This window comes from Maniola jurtina, chromosome 6, assembly GCF_905333055.1.
Source record: "Maniola jurtina chromosome 6, ilManJurt1.1, whole genome shotgun sequence".
Classification (NCBI taxonomy): domain Eukaryota; kingdom Metazoa; phylum Arthropoda; class Insecta; order Lepidoptera; family Nymphalidae; genus Maniola; species Maniola jurtina.
The window spans coordinates 11164365-11186943 of NC_060034.1; the positions used below are offsets into that span (position 1 = coordinate 11164365).

Here is a 22579-nt window from a genome sequence, read left to right on the forward strand (position 1 = left end):
TTAATTTCATTTACAGCGTTTGGGCTTGGGACTATGATTTATAATGGATTGGAATTCGGGACGTTCTTTGAGTTGCCACTTGAGTCCCCGTGCTATCTAATTTTGAAAGGTGTAAACCCGGTTCTACAAATGGTTTTTACATTTATGCAAATGTATTTTATTTTCATGAATTCCCGAGTAAGTAGCCACATCTATTTTAACTACGCAAATTAACTAAGTATTTTACAAATATACTAATATTATGTTATCATTACAGTTAAACATACATCGATTTAAAGTTATCGCCCGTTTTGGTTTGATGCATGTTGTTGCTACCAATATTTGCGTATGGATACGGACACTGGTGCTAGAATCCTTAAAAGAAATCACTGATTATCATGTGAGAAATCCTCAAGGTGTTCCTGGAGAAGGCGTACTTGGAAGTATGTATTTTTAATATAGTATGTTTTTTAAACTTAGATTCCAAATTTTGAAATTAATAAGCATACTTTTTTGTTCAGAAGTTATCCGAAAACATACCTTAAGGCATTCAGGAAAAGTATTTGGGGCTGTTGCAACTGCCACAACAACAATAGCTAATACAGCTGCTACAATTGCCAAATCAACTGGAGATCAAATATTGAATGCAATATCATCGACAGCTGTGCCTACAACTACTCCAACGACTAGTAAGTATAGGCTTAAGAAACTTTTATCTTTGTTAGATATGACAGAATTGTCCTTATTATACTCGTTCTAACCCTTCATTTTACTGCATGTATGTTATTAAAAAACCTTGGACTAACTTTTCAGCGACTACTTCCTCGCCATATCATAATATCGGTGGTGGTTACGTTACTAAATCTAAAGTAATCGACTCTATAAAGGCTACTTTAGGGTATGACAATGGAGTACCCTACGATCGGAATTTCAAAAGTGCATGGCCAAATGATAACCCATTCACAACTACCTCCACTATATCACCAATCACAGTCGAAGCCGACAAAGTAACACCAACACAAACAGCAATGTTGGAAGTATTCCAATGGCTGTATTCATCGACTATGAAACCGATTATAAGCACAATGTCCACTTTGGTGGCATCCACTACTTCTGGATCACTGCCCGAAAGAGATGAATGGGGCAATAATATCGGAACATATCGTGTAGATGAACCACCGCATTCGCCAGGTTTGTCGACGGAGTATCAACTTCATACCATCTTCACGTTTCGTTCCCCGCCGTAGAAAATTTGTTTTGCGTATTCTGTCATTTGTGTTTTTCACTAGTTCGTCTAGGTGCACTGTTAATTAATCGAATCGATTGGATTTCACATTAGCATGTTTGTGTTTAGTTTTAATTGCACAAAAGGGTTTCAAATACTATGTATATTTGATGATATTATTTTAAGAGGCTTAAATATAATTCACAATAATTATAGATACTTTTTATTTATTTTTACAGTAAACAACTCGACAGAGATTTTTGAATCTTATGACTCTCTTAACCCTGCTGCATTGATTGCCAACATTGATAACACTACAGTTTGTGGAAGAAATCCGATAATGGGCACAATAGTTTCGGATTCAGCTCCATATCTCTATCCATTTATAATTGAATATTCGTTAATTGGAGCGGCTGTAATATACGTTATGTGGAAGCACATCGGTAGATATCCCAGGTAAATATTTTTATTGATATCTCAAAATGGCGTTTAAACTAACGTAGTTGAAACCATTTAACTTTTAATATGCATAAATTCATAAAAATCATTCATTTAAAAAAAAACGCAATAATTTGTGATGTATATAGTTAACTGTAGTTTCATCAGACATTGCACGATTAGTATAGCATTAACACCAAAACCATCGCATACGTTAATGACGTGTGCGTTCGCGTTTGGTTGCAGCGTGGCCAACGATGAAGATCTGGAAAGACGTCTGGAGGCTGTTCTGTCCCGCAGGGCAGCGGCGTTGGCGGCGGCTCAGCGCGGCAATCGAGTTGACTGCGCTGGTGCTTCGAAGGGACTCTTCTGCGGACTTCTTCTCCTCGTCGCTTCTCTCATCTGCTTGATCCTGTTCTTCGTCCTGATAAGACATCAAGAACTGAAACGCCTATCTATTTACTTGGCTGATGTTTCTCATTGTGCTCTGATGGTGCTGTCCATTTTGGCTATACTGATCGGATTTATTCGGTAAGATAAACACATTTTCTACGAAAACCTCTCGCTTCTCGCTTTATTATATACATGTTGTATAAAAAACGCACCGAATTGAGAACATCCTCCGTTTTGGATTTTTTTTTAAATCAGCAAATTTTAGTGCACAGATTCACTGCACTCTTGTCCGCAATTTCGGTGTGAGCACGCACTTAAATTTACAAAATATTTTTAAAGGCTAGTGAAATTAACAAATTATTTTGAGATAATTCAATTCTAACTTTTTTTAATATCATGAATGTGTATTACTTTAGTTAATTACTATAAAAATTATGAAACTATAGAGTTTAGAAATTATAAAGCGACCAAATTTTATTTTGTTTTGTTGAGTTTTAACATTTATGTTTGTTTATCGTTATCATAGTGTTGTGTTGTTTAATTAATTTGTTTAGATTTCCTTTTCTTATGAGAATTTTTGTTTTTTTCCTTGACCCTATCATTTCCTTTCACTTTGACTTTCCCGGCATTCTTGCAACAATTCAAAATGCTCCACCCACTTCCTGCGTACTTCATGCATTTCACAATTCACACATGAAAATACAATTTTGTGGTTAACCTTTATGTTTACACTTATTATTTACATTTGAACATTATTGTTTTTCCTTGTTTTAAACTTTATGTTCACCATATCTGGTTTTTCCCTTTATCACCAAGTAGTGGTAGAAAACTGAAATGGAGCTCAAACCCTTCCTCCTGTACCGAACCTCTTCGCAGGGTGCAATCGTTGAAGTTCCGCTCAGAAGAACAGTCAGATCTAAATGATATACTGCTACGTGTCTCTGCATTTGGACTCTTCGTGTATGCTGTGTTCAGCGTGATCGCTGGTGGAATGGGAGCTTTTACTCATGAACCCAATCTCTTAGTCATGATTACTGGATGCTTGAGTGTTTTTCAGGTTAGTATTATTTGTTTCACTTATAAAAACTTAGATGAGGAACACTTTGTTTGTTTTAAAAATGCAAATATTTTTTTATGTAATGCAACTAGAAATGCGCACAGTTTAACGGGACTGGTGCAATTAGCATTACACACAAATGGATTTTTTTTTCAAAAGAAATTATAATATTTTGTCTGTGAATAAAATAAACCGTCAATGCTGAAGTTATTTGAGCAAACTATTAATTTAAATATTTCATTTCATTTTTCAGGTTGTACTGCAGCTATTATTTATTGCGGATGTATCCCGTCGTCGCGTCCATCTTCCAGAACAGGAACGCAGCAAGCCTGCTCGCCAAGCGGTTACCTTTTTGCTGATTTGCAACGTCACCATGTGGCTGATTTATACGTTTGAAGCTCAAAAAGTCCTCGCCAATCCGGTAATTATTTTGAAACATTATTTTCATTAACTTTCGAAGATTTTTATCATACATCATAAGTAACCAATAACTTCAAATTTTATTAAAGTTTTTTTAATGGCTGTTTCAGGTTCAACTAGATTTCTACGGGTTTGTCGCTTGGTCTCTCGTCCAACGCTTCACTCTCCCGCTTTGCATCTTCCATCGTTTCCACTCAGCTGTCACCCTCGCTGAGATTTGGAAAACCAGCTACAAAGCGCGCTTGGAGTGAATTACGTCGACTACTGCGGGGTAAAAATTGATTTCGTCCTGGTCCGGGACAGCAATTTAAAATTAGGATGGATATTTTGCTGCCAGTTTCATATTTACGATAGTTGATTTTCCATTAATAGTTCGTAGGTAATAGTAGGAGGCTATAAAAATAATGTTTGATATATTTTACGATAAATCGAACTTATCCATAATTGCTCTCCCGGAAAGAGTCGTAGGCGACAACAGAACAAGGCGAATAATATGAACCTAGCAATCGAATATTAATCGAGGTCATTTGAATGTATTTTGGATTTTGTTTTTGTTTTATATCACATTCCACAATACAATAGTTTTGCATTACACTTAGTTATTTTGAAGACTGAATGAGCAGATCGACATGGAACTTACCTAAATACGTATTACCTAATTGCTCACGGTGAAACATATTATATTTAAACAAAATTTTATAATCTCCAGTTGTGAAAAGATCCCTCCTTTTTTAGACATAATTTGAGTGCCATGGTTATAGAATTTAAGAACTTTTAAAAAAATTGACAATATTTTACAATTTTGTTTACACGACAGTTAGGTTCACGAACACAACACGCAAGCAATAGACTACCTTTGAAGCCTTAATTTAATATCGTCTTTAGTGTAGAATAAATAATTTCCACAACTATAAAGAGTTTCCGTATTTGAGAAGCGTAGGATATTTTTAAAATTAGGATTAATATTGCTATGAAAGTATCAAAAGATTTATTAGAGCTACTAATTACTTGAAATAGTGTAGGGTAATTAAATACGAATATTATATAGTTGACGTGTCGAAAATTAATGTCTTATTATAATGTACTTAAAGTTACAGAAACACCAGGTCGTATGATACTTATACAAGACATACAGATAGCAGTAAACTGCTGGTTACGGATGAGGATATTTGATTTTATTGCCAGGGGCCATGAAAAGTCTTAAACATTTAAATCACTGTCGCACTCTTCTGCGTTGCGTGTATTTTTAGCATTTTTGGAATAAAGTTTATTATTCTAGATATTATAGGACTTTTTGGAATGAATGTAAGTCAGAGTTAATAGGTGTGAACAAAAATTTAGCTCCTAATTTCTTACCAGATGGTTTCTCTGTAATGTTTGGTGTTTTATAACTATGTCTACCTACTTTTGATTCACTTTTGTTAAAATCTCACTGCAAATATTTTCGTAACGAATTTTACGTGCAATCTATTTTTATAGGCTGACTTATTTTACATGAAAGGTGAATACTTGTGTGTATCAACGCGTTAAGCGTAATATCAGTTCTACTTTACAGATTTTGTATAAATAGGTCATATGAAATTATTTATAATATATTTATTAATTTTGTAATTAACTTTAAGGTTTAATCGTATCTGATTGCTCTGGAATCAGAGAGTGAAGTGTGCTCACTTTGTGAGGTTTTGAGTGAATGTAGTGCGGAATTTTTGACTGTGTATGATTAATATTATTGTATTGTTGAAATTTCGTCATTTAACAAAATTGAATAAAGGCATGTTCACACATATTACTGAAATCACGGTTCCGGCACAGTGCCACCAAATTATTGTTTCAAATAATATTATTATGGTGTCCATACCATTTCCACATTCGTCAGTGAGCCTCTGCTTTGAGTGCTTCAATGTAAGCCTGAGATCTATAGAGCACACTTTGATTTTGCTCAGACTTAGACACTGTTAAAACAAGACAGCGCTATACCGCTGGCATAATTCTGTCTCGTTTTAACTGAAACTTAAGTCTAAGCAAAGTCAAAGTGCGCTCTTTAGATTTCAACCTTAGGGCCGGCGCCGACAAGCACAGATTAATTTGGCGACGACGATATTTTTTATCGTATCACTAACGCCGCCAAAGCGTCACACTTCTAGTCTGAAGATCCGCAAAACTACTAAGAAATCACCGACATTGAAGGTACGGTGTCGTCGCTGTAGTAGGTACCTACAGCTACTGATATGTAATTGTGGATATAGTGCCGGAATAGGGAACTGTGAGCTCACTGTTATGTGTGAATAGGCCTTAATTGTTTGGTGATCTCTACAGTCTTTGGGTATTAAGGTACATTTTTAAAGTGCATGATAAATGTAAATTTAAAAAATAGACAGAATGTCTTGCAGAGACAAGAGCTGTAAATAAGCAAGGGTTGCCACGCGACGTCGTGAGTCATCTTGCAGCCTTTGTGGGAATTAGCAATCTGATTTATATAATGCGCTTCTGAAACCGTACCTTTATAGTAACAAATTGAACATTAGTTTCAGTGTTCGGCGGTATTCAGATCAGAATGTATGTTTGGCTTGTTCAATCACTGCCGTATTTAAAACCACTTTTAATTGTAAGTCTTTGATAAATCTATACTATTTCTAACTTGTTCAATTTTGTAGTGATATTTACTGTGTACCTAAATGTTTGGAACAAAGTGTACCGATGTTTGTATCTTTAGGTTTAAACATTATTATGTGGATACTCAGTCAGTGTTATAGATACTTACCAAAAATTAAAATTTGGAAACTCTACATACTTTAAATATATAATTAATATAAATGTCTATTTGAGTAAATTAAATATCTAATACTTATGTGATTGTGAGTTTTATTTACACAGTTGTGCTGGATAGTGTAGGTATCCACCAGGCACCTATCATAATATACTTAAGGGAAATTATTAAAAAGGGTGCCTTAACTCACTAACTGTATAGCACTACAACTAACATACCTAACATCTACTTACTGCCAAACAATCCTGGGATCTAGGACTTTAAATACTTGTATCACTTATATAATATATTTATGCCACAAATTAATATTTAATCTATATGTAATCTGTTGATAAGTTAGGAACTTAGATACATTGTTAATTGTCAAAAAAATACCATACAAGTTGTGAGAAATACAATATGTAGATAAAGTAACTTAAGCTATTAATTTCGGCTGCTAGTCATTATGGACTCCAGAAACCAGTATGATCAGAAACTAAATGAGAAGGTAGGTAGGTACTACTAGGTACTTATAGAAGAGCTACTTCAAATAGTACATACTTTTGACTCAAATTTAGATTAAGGATCGGTCTCCGGGGTCTCCGGGGTTTCCGCAGCGCTCCGATAAGATACTGCTGTCGGAGCGCAGCGCTGAGTGGAGACCTTGATCTAAAATCTGAAATCGATTATTTAGGTAGGTACTACCAACCAATTTATTTGGTGATAACAAAATATTGTTACATATTTATTATTTTAATACCAAATTAGTTATTATATATTTATTTATTTGGTAATACCAAAGCTGTTTACACTTAGGCTGAGATTTATAGAGCGCACTTTGACTTTGCTCGGACTTAAGACATTAAGACCGCTGGCATAAATCTGTCTCGTTTTAACTGAAACTTTAGTCTAAGCAAAGTCAAAGTGCGCTCTATAGATTTCAACCTTAGATTACAATAAAATTTTGTAGACCTTACCTAGGCAACTGTTTCGGCGCCCTAAATAACTTAGCAAGTACTCTTTTTTTTGTTAAGGCATATGCACTGAATGCTGATCAATCGTCTCCAGTAATAGGTAAGCTAGGTACTAGGTGTAGTCTTTGTAGTTAGGTACACAATAAAGTAAATACATACCCATTTATGGTATTGAGCTATTATAGGTAAGTAATCAGCACCGCCCGTGTCGGTATGATTCAGGAAAACAGCACTAATAGGGAATTTTCAATTTTCAAGTGTTTTTCATTTCGTAGAAATTAGAAAAATAGAAACTTTAGTGGCGCGAAAATCAAAATAGCATACAAAACAAATTACAAAAGTCAAAACTGGTCAAAACAGTCTGTTGCAAGGTCAAGTGTCAGTTAGCTGCCAAAATTTTGTTAGAATGCGTTCGAAATACAGTGTCTCACCAACTGAACTGTAAAAAGTGGTGAAGAAAGGAACTAGTTACAGTAGAATCGGGTAACATTGGTGTAATAGTGCGGGTTTTTCTAATGTCAATTCACGACAGCTCTTATGACACTTGTAACATTTGAGACTACCTAGATTGGTAGGCGTAAATAAAAAATATATAGGCTATGAAACAACTAGGTATATGACATGTGCCGTCACGCGTCATGGCCACCGTACCAAGAGTTTAAAATTTAAATACTGTAATATTTTTGAATCTTTGATTGCAAGTCACCCCTAGTGCTCAAATACCTAGTAATTGCAGATGTAAATTTGGGAGTTTTGTGTAAATGTAGTATAATAATAAATAATAACATTTTGTTAAAAGATGTTCCCAGCGGTTACTAAAAAAATGTTACACATGTTTCTAAAGTCGTGACCAGTGACGACAATATTTGAACGCAGCCAAAAGATTTTGTACTCTGTGGGCTATGGTAAATCATTGTTTGTCAATTTTGCGTCATTCATTGTCAAATGTCATCGTGCCAATAAGAAAAACATTTTATTTTCCTATAAATTACTCATTATTTGGTAAGTACTAAATTGCGATTATTCTATCACAATTTCCTGAATATCAGTAAATATTTAAACAATTTCATTACGCACTAGCTATTTACATATTTAATAGAACTATTCCTTTTGATAATTTCCAGAAGTCCTGCAAGCAATCTTGTGAAGTGGTATGAAGTTGTAACATCCCGGTGAACTACGTACATAATAACTATTAACTATCATTACAAGCGTATGCAAAAAAGATAAATTAGCACTAATTACATAAATATAACTTTCTACAGAATAAACCGATGCATCGGGAAAATATTCGTCCAACATGATTTTAGGCACTGGTTTTCTGTTGCTCCTGTTTACTTATGTACAAACATCAAATTTTTACAATGATATCGAACATAGTGCATATACAGCGAATGATGAGCTACCGATTTACTCTCAAGGTCTAAAACTTCGAAAACGCGAGGCTGTTCCGCTACCAGTTCAAATAAGTGACAGTAAAAATGATACAGATATAAGGAAGGATATCCCAGAAATACCTAAACCCGAAGGTGTCCCGAACGCTATTGGCCCCAGTGAAGGGGGAGGCGCTAGTGTGCCGTCTGCAAAGCCAGAGCATAATAGCACTACTACTAAACCTGATAGAATTAAAGTTGATACTAAATTAGACCCTCAAAATGGTAAGGGCTATTCTATATATCAAACGATTTTATTTCTTATTGTGCATCTACATTATTTCTCTGTGCAACATTACTATGTTGTTGTGTTTACTTAGAAATTAATTTCTGCTTTATAAGTATGTAAATGAATCTAAATGACCAAATCCTGGAAAAATTACTTGATAACTGTGTGTCGAATTGGACTAAAGGTTTGGTACAAAAATAGCTTTCAAGGTGAAAATTAAATTTTTAATATATTAGGTACACAGAACAAAATATGAGAATTCTGTGCAGAATTCTTTATAGTTTATACTTAAATAACTAACCATAACATAGACCTACCATTTTCCTTCACTATAGAAAGCTTTTGTTATAGAATGAGTATGAATGTATGGCTTTAAATAAAGATAAACCAACCAATTCAAGACATAATGTTTTCACTATAGACATAGAGAAGCTTTTTATAGAGAATTTGCACTCTATAAGATTTGATTCATTTTGTAAACAAGTGTAATAATATTTACATTATAGTCTTCCCATCAAGAATGGCATTGGTTGCACCCACACTACATTATTGTAAACTGACTCACAGCTATTTTAACAGCTATCTCTCAATGACCTTTCATCACTGACCTCTGACTAATACATGTACGCTGGATCTGCAAATGCTGACCCGTTTTTGAAGTACATAACTTGATTTTTGCCATTTTGGTGCTGATAGCAGCACTGAGCATACGCAAATGTTAGTGATGAGACATCTGTCAACATAGTGTCAATACAAACTGTCAATATTATTTTCCAGCATGCTTAGTGCATTGCTTTATATGTTGGCACAAAAAGAACATATTTTGTATGTTACACTTCCGGTGTATTTGTATACATTCATTTCAGTGCCTTAAAGATACATATTTAATTAATATTTCAAAACAATTTGAACATGTTTGCTAAGTAACATTGACTCTAGTCAGTAACTGGACTCCAAACTTAGTCAGTTTGGAGGTCCGAATTCAGCCTTTTCATTTCCTCTGTTCCTTAAAGAGAACTTTCAGCCATTGATCCCAGTTATTATTCATCATCGTACCAGTAGCTTATTTTTGTTAAGTGTTCATAGTATATCCTAATTATCTTCATAGACAATCCCTTGTTCTATTGATGAAAACTGTAGTGTACAGTAGTTTCTGAGATGAGTCTGAAGCAACAGGGGAATTCAGTTTGTAATATGTAGTGGTTTGTTTTAAAAATATGTACATATCAAAGAATACCCAATGTAAAAATTGTTAATATTTCTATTTCAGGCAAAAACATCACATCAAACAGCACTATCAATGTATTAAAAAGCAACGAAACATTGGCAGCTATCCCTAAACAAAATGAAACTGCTGTCACCACTTCCAGTTCTAGTGATGTGGAAAGTGCTCTCCAGAACCCTGGTGTGGTGAAGCGAGGACTTATTGTTTTTGGTGGTTTTGCCCTCCTTGCTGTTGCCTACTTCGTGTTTTACAGGTACAAGCCTAAGTTTATTAAACCCATTTCATTTTTTTTTTTTTTGATATTTCTAGGCTATCTGCAATCAGTCATTTATGTTGACTATAATCAGATTATATGAGTGTGTTATGGGTTAGGAGAAGGTCTTCATTTTATTTATTTGCATAAATTGAGGAGTTTAATAGATGTTATGCTACTTAGAGTTATGCTTATGGGTACTTTAACTACAATCTGCCATGGCATGAAAAATAACTTCTTATTCTAATTTTGCAATATTAAAATTCATACAAAAAATATCAGATTAGCATATAATATATCCCTAATTGGAAGCTGTGGCAGCCTAGTGCAGGGATTCCCAAAGTGTGCACTGTGGCACCTTGGTGCGTCATAGAGAGTAAAAAGTGTTAAGAAGAAGAGTTAATAATAAGAAGGAAGTGGACGGTCAGTGTTATAAATGGAGTAACTTACCTGGACTGAGGAACACGCTCCAATGCAGGGGGCAGTCGTGGTCACTGACAAGGTCCAAGATAGTTTTTGTGGTTCCAGATGCTATCCAAAAGCTGTTAGAGGTTAGACCTATTTGTGTGTCGCGTTCGCGGAGTGAAGAGAGTCAAATTGCAAATTGACAGCACTGTTGCCACTTTTGGTTGACCATTTTTAATCCTCGACCCAAAAAGAGGGGTGTTATAAGTTTTATGTGTGTATCTGTGTATCTGTCTGTGGCATCGTAGCTCCTGAACCGATTTTAAATGCCGACTAGACCAGATACAATTTAAACAAGAAAAGGAAGGATAAGTTAACTACAAAAATTAATTTTAATTTCTATATTTTCAGGAAAAAGGCCAAGAAATATGATGCAAATAATTCACACAACACCAACGATACAAATCAATTTAGATATGGTGTCCTCCAATCGGATGATCGGAGAGACAACCTGGAACTGTCTCGAATACCCTTAACCATGGAATCTGACGAGGATGATGAAGAGGATTTGGAGATCTTTGACTTGGAGCAGAAGAGGAAATCCCTATCCTATGTTAATCTTCAGACAAATGACGAAGATATTGTATTACACAGGTCAAAGGACGAATCAAAGAACAATCTCTTATTAGACATAGAAGATGGGCCGTCGGACACTTTGATTAACTGGTCTAATACTGGTAGTAATTCAATATTATAATTGGGGTTTGAAGGTTACGTGAGGGCTTGTACAAAGTTAATACATGATTGTGTATTAAAAGTTGAACTTGACTGTTAAAGATGAGATGGGGAGGGAGGGGGTATAATATCTTGACAACGAGTGAGGGGTGGCTGCTTTCAAGTTTTGATATACAATCTGTATTTTTTCTATTTTTAAAAATGCAGACTTAATTTTGTTTACTTATCGAAAAGCTGGCGTTTAATATGACAAATCGAATTTCTATGAGATAGAAATTAGTTATTGCATTAATTTTTTTTTTAATAGAGTAACCTAAATTAGGTTAGGTAAAGCCGGGTACTCACTAGCGAGCTGTAACTGTAACCGTTCTAGATTCAAGATTCAAGATTTTTTATTTGCAGAAACATTTATTACAGTGAGATGTTATTATTAAGTACATATTGTCCATATTCATATGAATAGGTACCATCAGTACATATTCTCATATGAATAGGTACCATCTCACCAAAATCCATAGCTGCTCAGAGGGAGATGGTATTTGTTTTAGTTCTTTATCTTATATCAAAAACTGAAACAAACATTGAAACTGTATTTACACAAGGACAACTTAACCTACTTACGCAAACCATCCCATCAACACATTGAGTTTGAGAAAAAGCCGTTTTTGTCTAAATTGTGTGTAATTTTTTAAAACTATTTTTAATAACAATATGTAAATATTAAACATTTTTTTCTACCCACAATTTAGATAAAAACTGCTTTTTCTCAAAACTATTTCATTGTGTGGATTGGTTCTGGTTTAAATTAATGTCTTGAGTAATTGGTATCTCTTAAAGAGATTTTTTAATCAAAAGTCATAGCCACATATAAATAAGGCAAAGCGCAAATTACGAAGCCATCTTTACGTTACGACTGCAGTGTACCGTGTTTTTTTTTTACAACCACCGTATATTTCACGATAGGTGGTTATAAAAAAAATACAAAAAAAATATATATATCTATATAACACTAGGGTTTTCCGATCACCTTTTAAGATTAAAACATAAGCTCAATGCAATCTTTTTGACGGCTGAGAATAACGCACAAGTCGTGGCGGAATAACATTTTATTTTCACTGCTTATACGATACGGTATAAAAAGCGATACATTAGTCCAACGCCTTTGATCTCATGGTAAATAGCGACCACGACGTCCCTTCAACACGGGCCCTAAGCCACTAACTACTAGTCTAGACTAGATGGGTTCGTCGAACCTCTGGTAATATCATACACTTCCTTACACTTTTCAGTTAAAACGAGACAGATTTATGCCAGCTGTATAACGCTGTCTCGTTGTAACAGTGTCTTAAGTCTGAGCAAAGTCAAAGAGTGCTCAGCCTTAGATGCCAAAAGGATCGTATCATACAATACTTCAAACGGTTATTGTGACGGTTGACGCATTGAATCATACGAGTAACCGGCTTTATTCACTAGGGTTGTAACAAACTTAAGTTGTTCACACTATACAGGCTGTAATTAGAACGCTAGCGAAAATGAAGACAGGTGATAGTACTGATGATTACTCATAAGATACCAATAAAAAAAACGGGGAAAAATATCCTGTACTTATTTTTTAAAAGTTCGCGCTGTATTGCAAATAAATAGATGACTGACGCTTGAGCACAACGAATGTTGCGTAGATAGATGCCGCGGGGTCAGTGCATTGATCTCGAGTTTTGTACGCTATACATTGCGGGTTTGAAAATACTAAATCACTAAAACTACAAGTATAAGGCAAATGGTTGTTGTTATTGGATTGTGTTTAGATAGTAGAGTAATGACTAATAAGGCTAAGTTTTTTCTTGCGTTCTAATTACGCCCTGTATTAACCGATTAAACAATCATGTGTGTTATTGGTACATTAAAATATCCAAGCAATAAAAAATATTGACTCAGACTGAAATGTGATATCATATTATATTGGATAACAGGTATAGATTGAATATTTTTATAAATAAAATACGTCTTAAGTCAATATTTGGCGATATTTCCTATTTTACAGTAAGAGTGTATTGTTACATCCCTAAAGAAATCCTAAGAAAAAGTTCTATATTTTTAGTTTGAACTAAAAATCACAAGTTAATTCTAGCTTTCCTACTTTAAATTGTTATGTTGTGTAATATTAAGATTCTCTATTATTAATAATGAATACCTAACTTAATGTTATGGAGAAATTCTAATAACTATCTAATAAGTAATAACCAATAAGCATAAGTACCACATTTATTTCTTTATTTTGTTAAATTCAAGATAATATTTTTAATTTTATAAAAGTGCGAATTCTTTTGTACATAAATACGAAAATATAGGTACTTTTCTAAAAGAAATATATGGAATATCGTTATAGAAACGGTATAAGGTTGAAATCTTTAGAAGCGCACTTTGTCTTTGCTTAGACTTAAGTTTCAGTTAAAACGAGACAGATTTATGCCAGCGGTATAACGCTGTCTCGTTTTAACAGTGCCTTAAGTCTGAGCAAAGTCAAAGTGGGCTCTATAGATCTCAGGCTATCCTGTCAGGTCCTGTTAATTTAGTTTTCCTTTTGTTTTGTGTTCAACTAAATTAGCACCATTATGTTATGTGACCATTGTAAAATAGTAACGAATATTATACTACTACTAAATAGGCATCAAAATAAATACGGAACAAGTTAAAATTAATATTGGCTCAAAATGATCAAAATAATTCAGCTGTTGATAACAAACCAGACATTTATTTGCATTTATATTGTATGTATTTAAAAAAAATTGAAATATTTTTTATTGGAGTGAAAAGTCTAGTGAATATGTGACGTCACATAGATATGTGATATTATCACATCCACGCGACGGCTCTAAGTTATTCTACGTGATTTAGTACAATGCTTTTGTAATGACTAATGACGTAGCGTATAAAAGCTCTCGTGCAAATGTGTTCTGAAACTTATTTTTCCATGTAAAAACAATAGCACATTGTAAAAAAAAATGGCACTATCCAAAAATTACATTTGATTTACAATTACATCAACAAAACACTATCACTATCACAATCTATATTGAAAATCTGAGATTTTGACAGGGTCAGTTTTGTTTCCAATGTGCGAAATGTATAAAATAACATATCAGTGAAAACAGTTTAAAGTGGGTTGATTAACTTTAAAATAAATCTCATCGGTTGTTGAGGTATTTATTTTACAGATAATAATAATAATTATTATTATAATAGCTATGATTCCACAGTTTACAGAATATAATGTAGATAAAATAGCAATACTTTATAAGGCCTAATATTTATAAGCGCTTTATATGTTGTGATACAATAGCATTCTTCGTGTATTGGTTCCTTCCTCACTGTTGACTAATACTTACTTTGTATCATACGAACCGATCCAACGAGTTGCAGCCTGTATTTTTTTTTCGTTCAGAAACCGTCTAGTACGGAGTATTAAGATTGATCGTAGTCTCACGCTCACCGTCAGCGCTCATAGCTCAGCGCGTAGTTCGTCAGCGCGTAGTTCGTCAGCGCGTAGTTCGTCAGCGCGTAGTTCGTCAGCGCAGAAGCTCATCGTGGCTCGTTTAGTAACCGACCAAAGAAATAGAAACCGGCGATTCGCCATGACTGTACACGCTGACTACATCCGCTCCGCTCGACACTAGAACGCTCACTGAAGGCAGAGGCGCTCGTACAATGGTCAGCACCGACAGCTACGCGGCGCAACGCGCGACGCGTGCGGCCGCGTAGCTAGGCGCTGACCACCGTGCGCGCTGATAGCTACGCGTCTTTCAAAAACGCTTCCTAGAAGTTTATATACCTCAGCCATCAGCGCCGACGCGACGGTGCGCGTGCGGTCGGCGTGAGACTAAAATCAGCCTTACATAGAGATCATTGTGGAGACCTTTTGCCTTGGTCTGTAGAGTAAAAAATTAAAAACAAATCTTTTGTGTTCTCGATCTGTGTGGTGTTTAAACAGACGGGTATGCATTTCGAATGCACACGGAATGCAAAATTGTAGTTTGGATGTAGTTTCATTGCACCTGCCGTCGAAACCATCGAAAATGGCTGATGTGTAGACAGTACGATGTCGTGCGTGCAATTCGCCTGTCGCATTTTTAGGTACGACAGGTAGATAAGTCTAGATGGTGATAAATTAATAAGCACTGAACTTTAATACATTTATTTGCCTACTAATAAGAACACTTTCTAAACGATTATGCCTAACATTTCAATGACTATGTGCCATCTTTGTAAGGGCAGAATTCTTTCTTCGCCGACCTCGTTTGTGAGCGACTCTGACAATAGATAGGAGACTAGGAATAGAAGTAGCTCGATATCGCAAGACAACAGGTTGCTTTATTAACTTATAACGAATCCTGAACTGAATTTCTTAGGGTTATTAACTATTGGCTTCAGATTCGGCCAGAAATCGACCTTTGGTCGGATACTAGAGTAGGTAATTATGTGAACTGCATCCAAACGGCAGTTTAGCGCTGATTTCGCAGTAATGCATGCATAAATGCAGCCTGTCTGTATACACACAATAAGCTGGTCTGTGATAGTAGAAGAGAGACTATTAGATGTATTGTACAAAGTATATTTTTTCATGACTCAACACTTGTTTGCGTATTGTGATTACAATCTACATGGTTAAGTATAGTACGCGACAGTTCGGTATGAGGCGGGGGGAACGCCCCGTACACCCGCACGTCTCCCGCGCTATCCCGCACCGGGTTACGGGGAACTGTACGGGTGTGCGGGGCGTCCCCACCCCGATTGCCATCTCGATCTGTCACGTAGGTACTATAAGTTCGCTCTACTTCTTATGTCTAATTGTTAATTACTTCTAGGATGTAAGAGCTTATTTACATTTGCTTTGTTACCGTCGATCGAATGATTTATTTTGTGAGCCTAAAGGTCATCACTCATTTATTTCGCACTGTTCCAGAAGCTATTTCACCTTGTCCGTGATAAGTGAGTGTTGCGATGTAAATCAGCGACGACCTTTATGGGCGCTATGGCTTGCCTAGTAAAAGGCAAGTGTAAATAGTTGATAAGGCTGTTTCTTAAGATTAAAAAGATGTCTAATATTTCAACATATCGTTTTAATTAAGTACCTACCTACTAATTTTCGCTTGTGAACGCTGAATCACCTAATCACTATCTCTTCGGAGAAATACACGTCGCCGGTCAGAGACGAGCAATAGTGTCACAACCTAATTTACCGTTGTAAACGGTTAGATCCTGCACTTTTGACTATCCACATTAAAGTAATTTAAGCCATTAAACGCTCCAAAAACTTGTCTACCTATGTACCTGACTACACTTTCTAGATGTATCATGGATCTCTACATTTTTCGTAGGTTATATTATTTTTATTTTACCAGAACGAATGGCGAGGCACGTACGCATCGTGTCCGTTCGTTGTATGGAGAGATAAAGGAACTTTTACACTAATCTGCAAGAAATTTATTTACCTAATTTAAAAACGTAGGTGCCATATAAATTAGTTTTCTTTCTTACTTCTTTCTTTCAATATTAACATGAGCTTACCGTTCATTGGATTGTTGTGTCCGTCCTCATGTATGGCTCTGAAACGTGGATACTGGCAAAATTGCAAAGAAACCGTTCAGCGAGAGGGCTATGTCAGGAGTTTTCCTGAGAGATAGTCCTAAAATAAAGAGATCCGCAGGAGAACCGTGTTTACTGACATCACAGAGTACTTTGTTAATATATGAAAACTGACAAACAGGTATGTACCATTAGTAACCAATTCTGTGGTTGAAGTGGCAGTTGGCAGGCCAAGCTTATTTTAGGAGTAATAGCTGTTGGAGCCGAGAAGTCCTAGAGTAGAGACAGCGTTCCTACTTACTGCGGCTTTCCAGTACGATGGCTCGATGAGAAAGGCTGAGGACTGCACGTGATGGTGCTCTTTAGTTAGAAGAAAATTATTTATAAAAAAATATGACTCTAAATAGCGGTTCAAGTCTCTCGGACTTCCTCCTACCTACCAGGCTACCTACCTACTTTATGACTCTATCTATAAATAGGTAGGTAGGTAGGTAGGTATGGCTATATGTGTATTTGACTCCTCAGTCCTCATATAGGACACCCTGTTATGAATATAAACAGGCTGTGTACACAGTTGATTTGGTAAGTGTTAAATGACATAGAACATGATTTCGATAGGGAATGAGAAAATTTATGTGTTTCGTACATTTCAGTGATTTTTCAAAGAGCTTTCTCTACCGATATCTATAAAATAGGTAGGTACTAAGGTAGATGGGTAACAAAACGCTCTCATCTGTTGCTAATATTCCCCTTTCCCCTCCAATTAAGCGTAAAGCTTGTGTTAGGAGTATGTATGACAATAGTGCAACGGGTGGGGTTTGAACCGGCGACCTTTCGGTTTTCAGTCAGCTCCTTTTACCGTTGAGCTATTGAGGCTATGATGGTTGCTGCTTAACTTATTGCTTAAAATATTACTAATGTCTTTTTTTCGCACTGGCCAGCTACCAACGTATCTATGTATTTACCTAGGTACTTAATTATTTAATGGTTAGGTTAACATTGTTCACACTGTCGAACTTTTCTTTTTCCCCCACACGGTCTTGCCACATCTTTAACTAGGTACCTATGTGTACATCGGTGTTAGGCGTGTGTCCCAATTAGCTAGATATAGCGTGTTTAATAAAATTGGTCCCTACCTATCTAGTCTTAGTACTTTAAGTTAAAAGTAGGTAGGTAAGTAGAGATCTCTCATGCTTTTGCCTGCGACTTCTCCCTCATGGAAGATTTGCACCTTTTTTCCGGGTTTTGCGCTTGTTGAAAGAGGCTCGCAGCGCTCCACGACATAGCGTCTTTACTTTATTGATACCTAACTATATCTCTAAAGGTCTCGTGAGTTGTAACGGAATCTCCGAGTCCGTCCTTCACAGAAACCACGAATCTGCCAAGATGCAAAAACCTCTTTCAGTAAAACGTCAACATTACTTATTTGCAAATACATTAGATACTTAATAATAATTATTGAAAGCTGCCTGCTCACGTGTACAAATTATTTTTCAAGAAGGAATCGGTAAGTAGGTAGGTAACTTTTTGTGCGCTTATTAAAAACGACGGTTTGACCACAATAGGAAACTATCGAAAGAAAACATCAAAGTCAAAGCCCACAATTTTATTCAAAAGAAAATCCCCTAGTTGCCTAATGTAGGCATTACATGAAGCAGCAACTGTGCGTTTTGCCAAAATTGTATGTAAAAATACCGTAGTTGTGTGTAAAAATACCGTAATTTTGGCTTTTCCATAAAATTCCCGTAATCTCCATACTAAAATACCTACAACAGTCACGCTTATAACTTGCACCTTCCCACATAGATTCCGTATTTTATAACTTGCACCAACAAGGGAGGCCGCGGGCCGGAGGGTTCGCCGGACCGGGCGGAAATGAAAAATAAACACGTCCGAACGTCGCATGGCGCCGGCCGCGGAAAATGAAGGGGCGTCGCGACTGCCACTATGAGCAGCTATGTGAAATATAACTTGTTGGTTGTCACTCACAGATTTCCTTGGTTTTTTCTTATAGTAGCTAACTAGGTAGTTAACTAAAGTTCACGACAGGTCGAGATGGCAATCGAGGTACATCATCCGCGCTATCCCGCACCGGGTTAGTGCGGAGGCTCTGCGGGTGTGCGGGCGTCCCCATCCCGATTGCAATGTCCACTATATGGTTATCTATATGTCGACTATCTAGGTAAGTAGATACCTACCTATAGGCTTCTAGATAGTTGTGTGGAGAGGCATGCCTATACCTATTAGAATTTTTCCCGAAGAATAGGTTTCGAAATGAAGGGATCCGCAGAAGAACCGAAGCCACTGACATAGCCCATACTTACCATAGCATACCATACCAGATGAATACGGAAGTGGGTATGTGTACCTACGAGGAATTAATATGTAATAAATGCAAAAGTGTAAGTTTGTTGGTTTGTCCTTCAATCACGTCGCAACGGAGCAACGATCGACGCGATTTTTTTGCATGGGTATAGTTAAAGACTTGGAGAGTGGCATAGGTAGGTAACTTTTTATCCTGGAAAATTAGAGATCTCACGGGATTTTATAAAACGTAAATGCACTCGGATGAAGTCGCGGGTATCAGGTAGTAGGCAATATTAATAGTTTTGTACAGTCTATTTAATATCTCAACCCGGTATCTGATATCTTACAATCTTGCTTGTGTTTGATGAAAGCGCACGATTAATTCAGTCAGTAGGTACCTACCTACTTGTATCAAACACGGGAATCGGCGGCGATCAATTGAGTAATCATTGCAATTAATTTGCTTTGACGGAACACGGTCTTTGGTCGGTTGTTGTTAAGCTGGTTAAATTAATTGTAGTTCTTGTCCAAATTACAAATTATTGATACCAGGTCAAATTAATCTTAATAAAGGTAGTTGTCAAAGGTGTGCAAAGTCTGCTAATCCGCACTTGGCCATCGTGGTAGCACAGTGGTAGTATGGCCCGGTCACAGCAGAGAGCCGGCAATGGGTTGATCATAACATAATGATTGGTGTTCGGAATGGTTTCCCGTAATACTTATTGCAACTACTTATAGACAATTCTGTAACAGGGCTCTCTCCGTCACTCGTTTCCACTCGTTTCATACAATCGTAGTTCCAATTTCATTTGAATATTAAGCAACCAAAGTTCATGAAATTTTGCAGATATATTCTAGAAACTAATATCTGTGGTGTCTGTGGTGTTTTAGATTTTTCTTAAAATATGTAGTTTTAAAATTACAGGGGATCAAAGATTTGTATGTAAATTTTAAAGACCGCGTAACTTTGAAACCGAATATTTTAACAGAAATCTGGAAAACCACAGACATAGATATTAGTTTCTAGAATATGTCTGCAAAATTTCATGGACTTTGGTTGCATAATATTCAAATGAAATTGGAACTACGATTGTATGAAACGAGTGACGGAGAGAGCCCTCTTAAACATGTTTAAAAAAAATAAAAAATTGGTACCTAGTCAATGGGGACTGCCGAGTTACCGATAGAAGTGAAAACTTTAAACTATGAAATAGCAGTGGTTTTTTGGATTGTAAAACTGTTTGTCGGTGACGCGACTTTGAAATTATTGTTCATCTCAAAATCCTGATCTGTTTTTAACCCCCGACCCAAAAAGAGGGGTGTTATAAGTTTGACGTGTGTATCTGTGTATCTATCTATGGCATCGTAGCTCCTAAACTAATGAACCGATTTTAATTTAGTTTTTTTGTTTGAAAGGTGGCTTAATCGAGTTCTTAGTTATAATCCAAGAAAATCGGTTCAGCCGTTTGAAAGTTATCAGCTTTTTTATAGTTACAGTAACCTTCACTTGTCGGGGGTGTTATAAATTTTTAATTTACACTTGTTAATCTTGTTTTAAACAGAATATTTTGTTCTAAACCAATTGTTTTTTCGAACCTTGCTTATCGGTACCTATCTACTGTACCAGCCTAGATTTTCCATGCAAAGCCGGGACATGTCCGCTAGTTTATATTTTATAATGCTCGGGTCGGTTTTAACGTATTATTATACCTACGTTTGCTCTACTGGAATTTCATACTCAATGTTGGAGTAGCGCTGTTTGTCGAAGGTGTACGCCGCAACTCGTTGAGTTTGTGTTGCTAGCAACTTTGATTGAAACTCTCTTTATTCTGCGAAATTGGTAAAACTTCCCCAATTGCTTTTCTCTGTATATTTTGCGGTATAGAATGGCCTTGTTTAGTCTTAAATAAACAATAAGCCTTTATTTTACTGAAAAACTGTAAAATTTTATTAGGTAACTAGGTATGACCGAGCTCCGTTCTTCGTCTTTCGAAACCTAGAAAGCAAAACATTATTTAAATGCAAAGTTTCATTAAAATCATTAGATCCGTTTCCGAGAAACCATAAATAGTTACTTACACATTGGCCAGCACTTTACAAATCAATCCTGCTGCATCTATAATACTCGAAACTGTAATTGAAATCTGATCCTAGGAACAAAAGACAGGATAATAATTAAAAAAATATAAACAAACAGCGGACTTTTTGCATGGCTGGCCTTCGTCTGCTATTGCAAGCATTTTAATTATCTTTCGATATACGAGCTTAAGAGCTATCGCAGACGATCGATAAAATTAAGTATTTTGTGACGGAAGAAAATATCTGCAGACCAGAAGAGTTTTACATTCGAAGACCTTTCCAGTTGGTCAATCGACGCATCGATTACGTTGCAAAAATCGAGAAAAACTAAAATTGGATGAAAGTAAATACAATCATATAAATCAAAAATATAGGTATACACTATACATAATTACATACATATTATATTAGCCCCGAAATGGGCTATGTCGGGTGTCTCTGAGTACAAAATCCGTAACGAAGAATGAGAACCAAAGTGATCGGCATAGCCCAACGGATTAGCAAGTTGGTGACAGTGGGCACGGGGCTGACGATGACTGTTCCAGTACCGATGACCGTTGGGACAGACGCGTTTTGGAGTGAAGAGTGGGTATACTGGCAAGTGCGGCATCTCCAGCCCGATAGGCTCAAGAAGAAGAAGATAGAAATCAGGTGGATGAGAAAGGCTGAGGAACTTGTGTGGTCTCGAGAAAGCCTATCTCCAGCAGTGAATGCAAAAGTATTGATTTATTGATTGAAAGAATATACATACTTACGAATGCATACGCGTTAAATCAAAGTCAGAGTGCATTGAATCGGCGCACAACAGTGACTTAGTCTTAAACCAAAGTCAGTTGTCTGCGTTAACGTTTAGCGAAGAAATGTGCAAGAACGACTCACAATGAGAAAATAATAGCGTGCGGATTAGCATTGCGTTCTTCAGTGCGCGGGAACTATGGCATTATTCTGTTTTTATTGAGCAATGCCGACTCGTGCATTTCTTTCTTTGAATTTGCAAACACATTTTGCTATAACTTACTAAGTATTTGCTTAGATTATTTACGTTTGCGTGTCTAGTCTATTCTTTCTTCTCTGCCTAACGATATATCACTAAATAGA

General features: G+C 36.1%; 2 protein-coding genes across 12 annotated transcripts in view; both read left to right on the forward strand.

Annotated features, from left to right (window-relative positions):
* LOC123866329 (proton channel OtopLc) overlaps nt 1-6365 on the forward strand; it is a 49179-nt gene extending 42814 nt beyond the window's left edge. For 6 of the 11 annotated variants that reach the window (XM_045907815.1, XM_045907816.1, XM_045907814.1 and 3 more), the window contains 9 exons: nt 17-177; nt 257-422; nt 501-668; nt 793-1170; nt 1444-1660; nt 1889-2173; nt 2855-3092; nt 3346-3513; nt 3623-6365. In XM_045907815.1, coding sequence (XP_045763771.1) covers nt 17-177; nt 257-422; nt 501-668; nt 793-1170; nt 1444-1660; nt 1889-2173; nt 2855-3092; nt 3346-3513; nt 3623-3763 — 1922 coding nt within the window. In that variant the 3' untranslated portion in view covers nt 3764-6365. The remainder of the gene's footprint in view (nt 1-16; nt 178-256; nt 423-500; nt 669-792; nt 1171-1443; nt 1661-1888; nt 2174-2854; nt 3093-3345; nt 3514-3622) is intronic. The other 5 variants (XM_045907820.1, XM_045907823.1, XM_045907817.1 and 2 more) reach the window with 4 other exon arrangements.
* Nucleotides 6366-8151: 1786 nt separating this feature from the next.
* On the forward strand, nt 8152-11881 carry LOC123865977. The gene is made up of 4 exons (XM_045907236.1): nt 8152-8234; nt 8357-8890; nt 10165-10372; nt 11189-11881. The coding sequence occupies exons 2-4, from the start codon at nt 8533-8535 to the stop codon at nt 11532-11534; spliced, it is 912 nt and encodes a 303-aa protein (XP_045763192.1). The 5' UTR covers nt 8152-8234; nt 8357-8532; the 3' UTR covers nt 11535-11881.
* The last annotated feature ends 10698 nt before the right edge of the window (nt 11882-22579 follow it).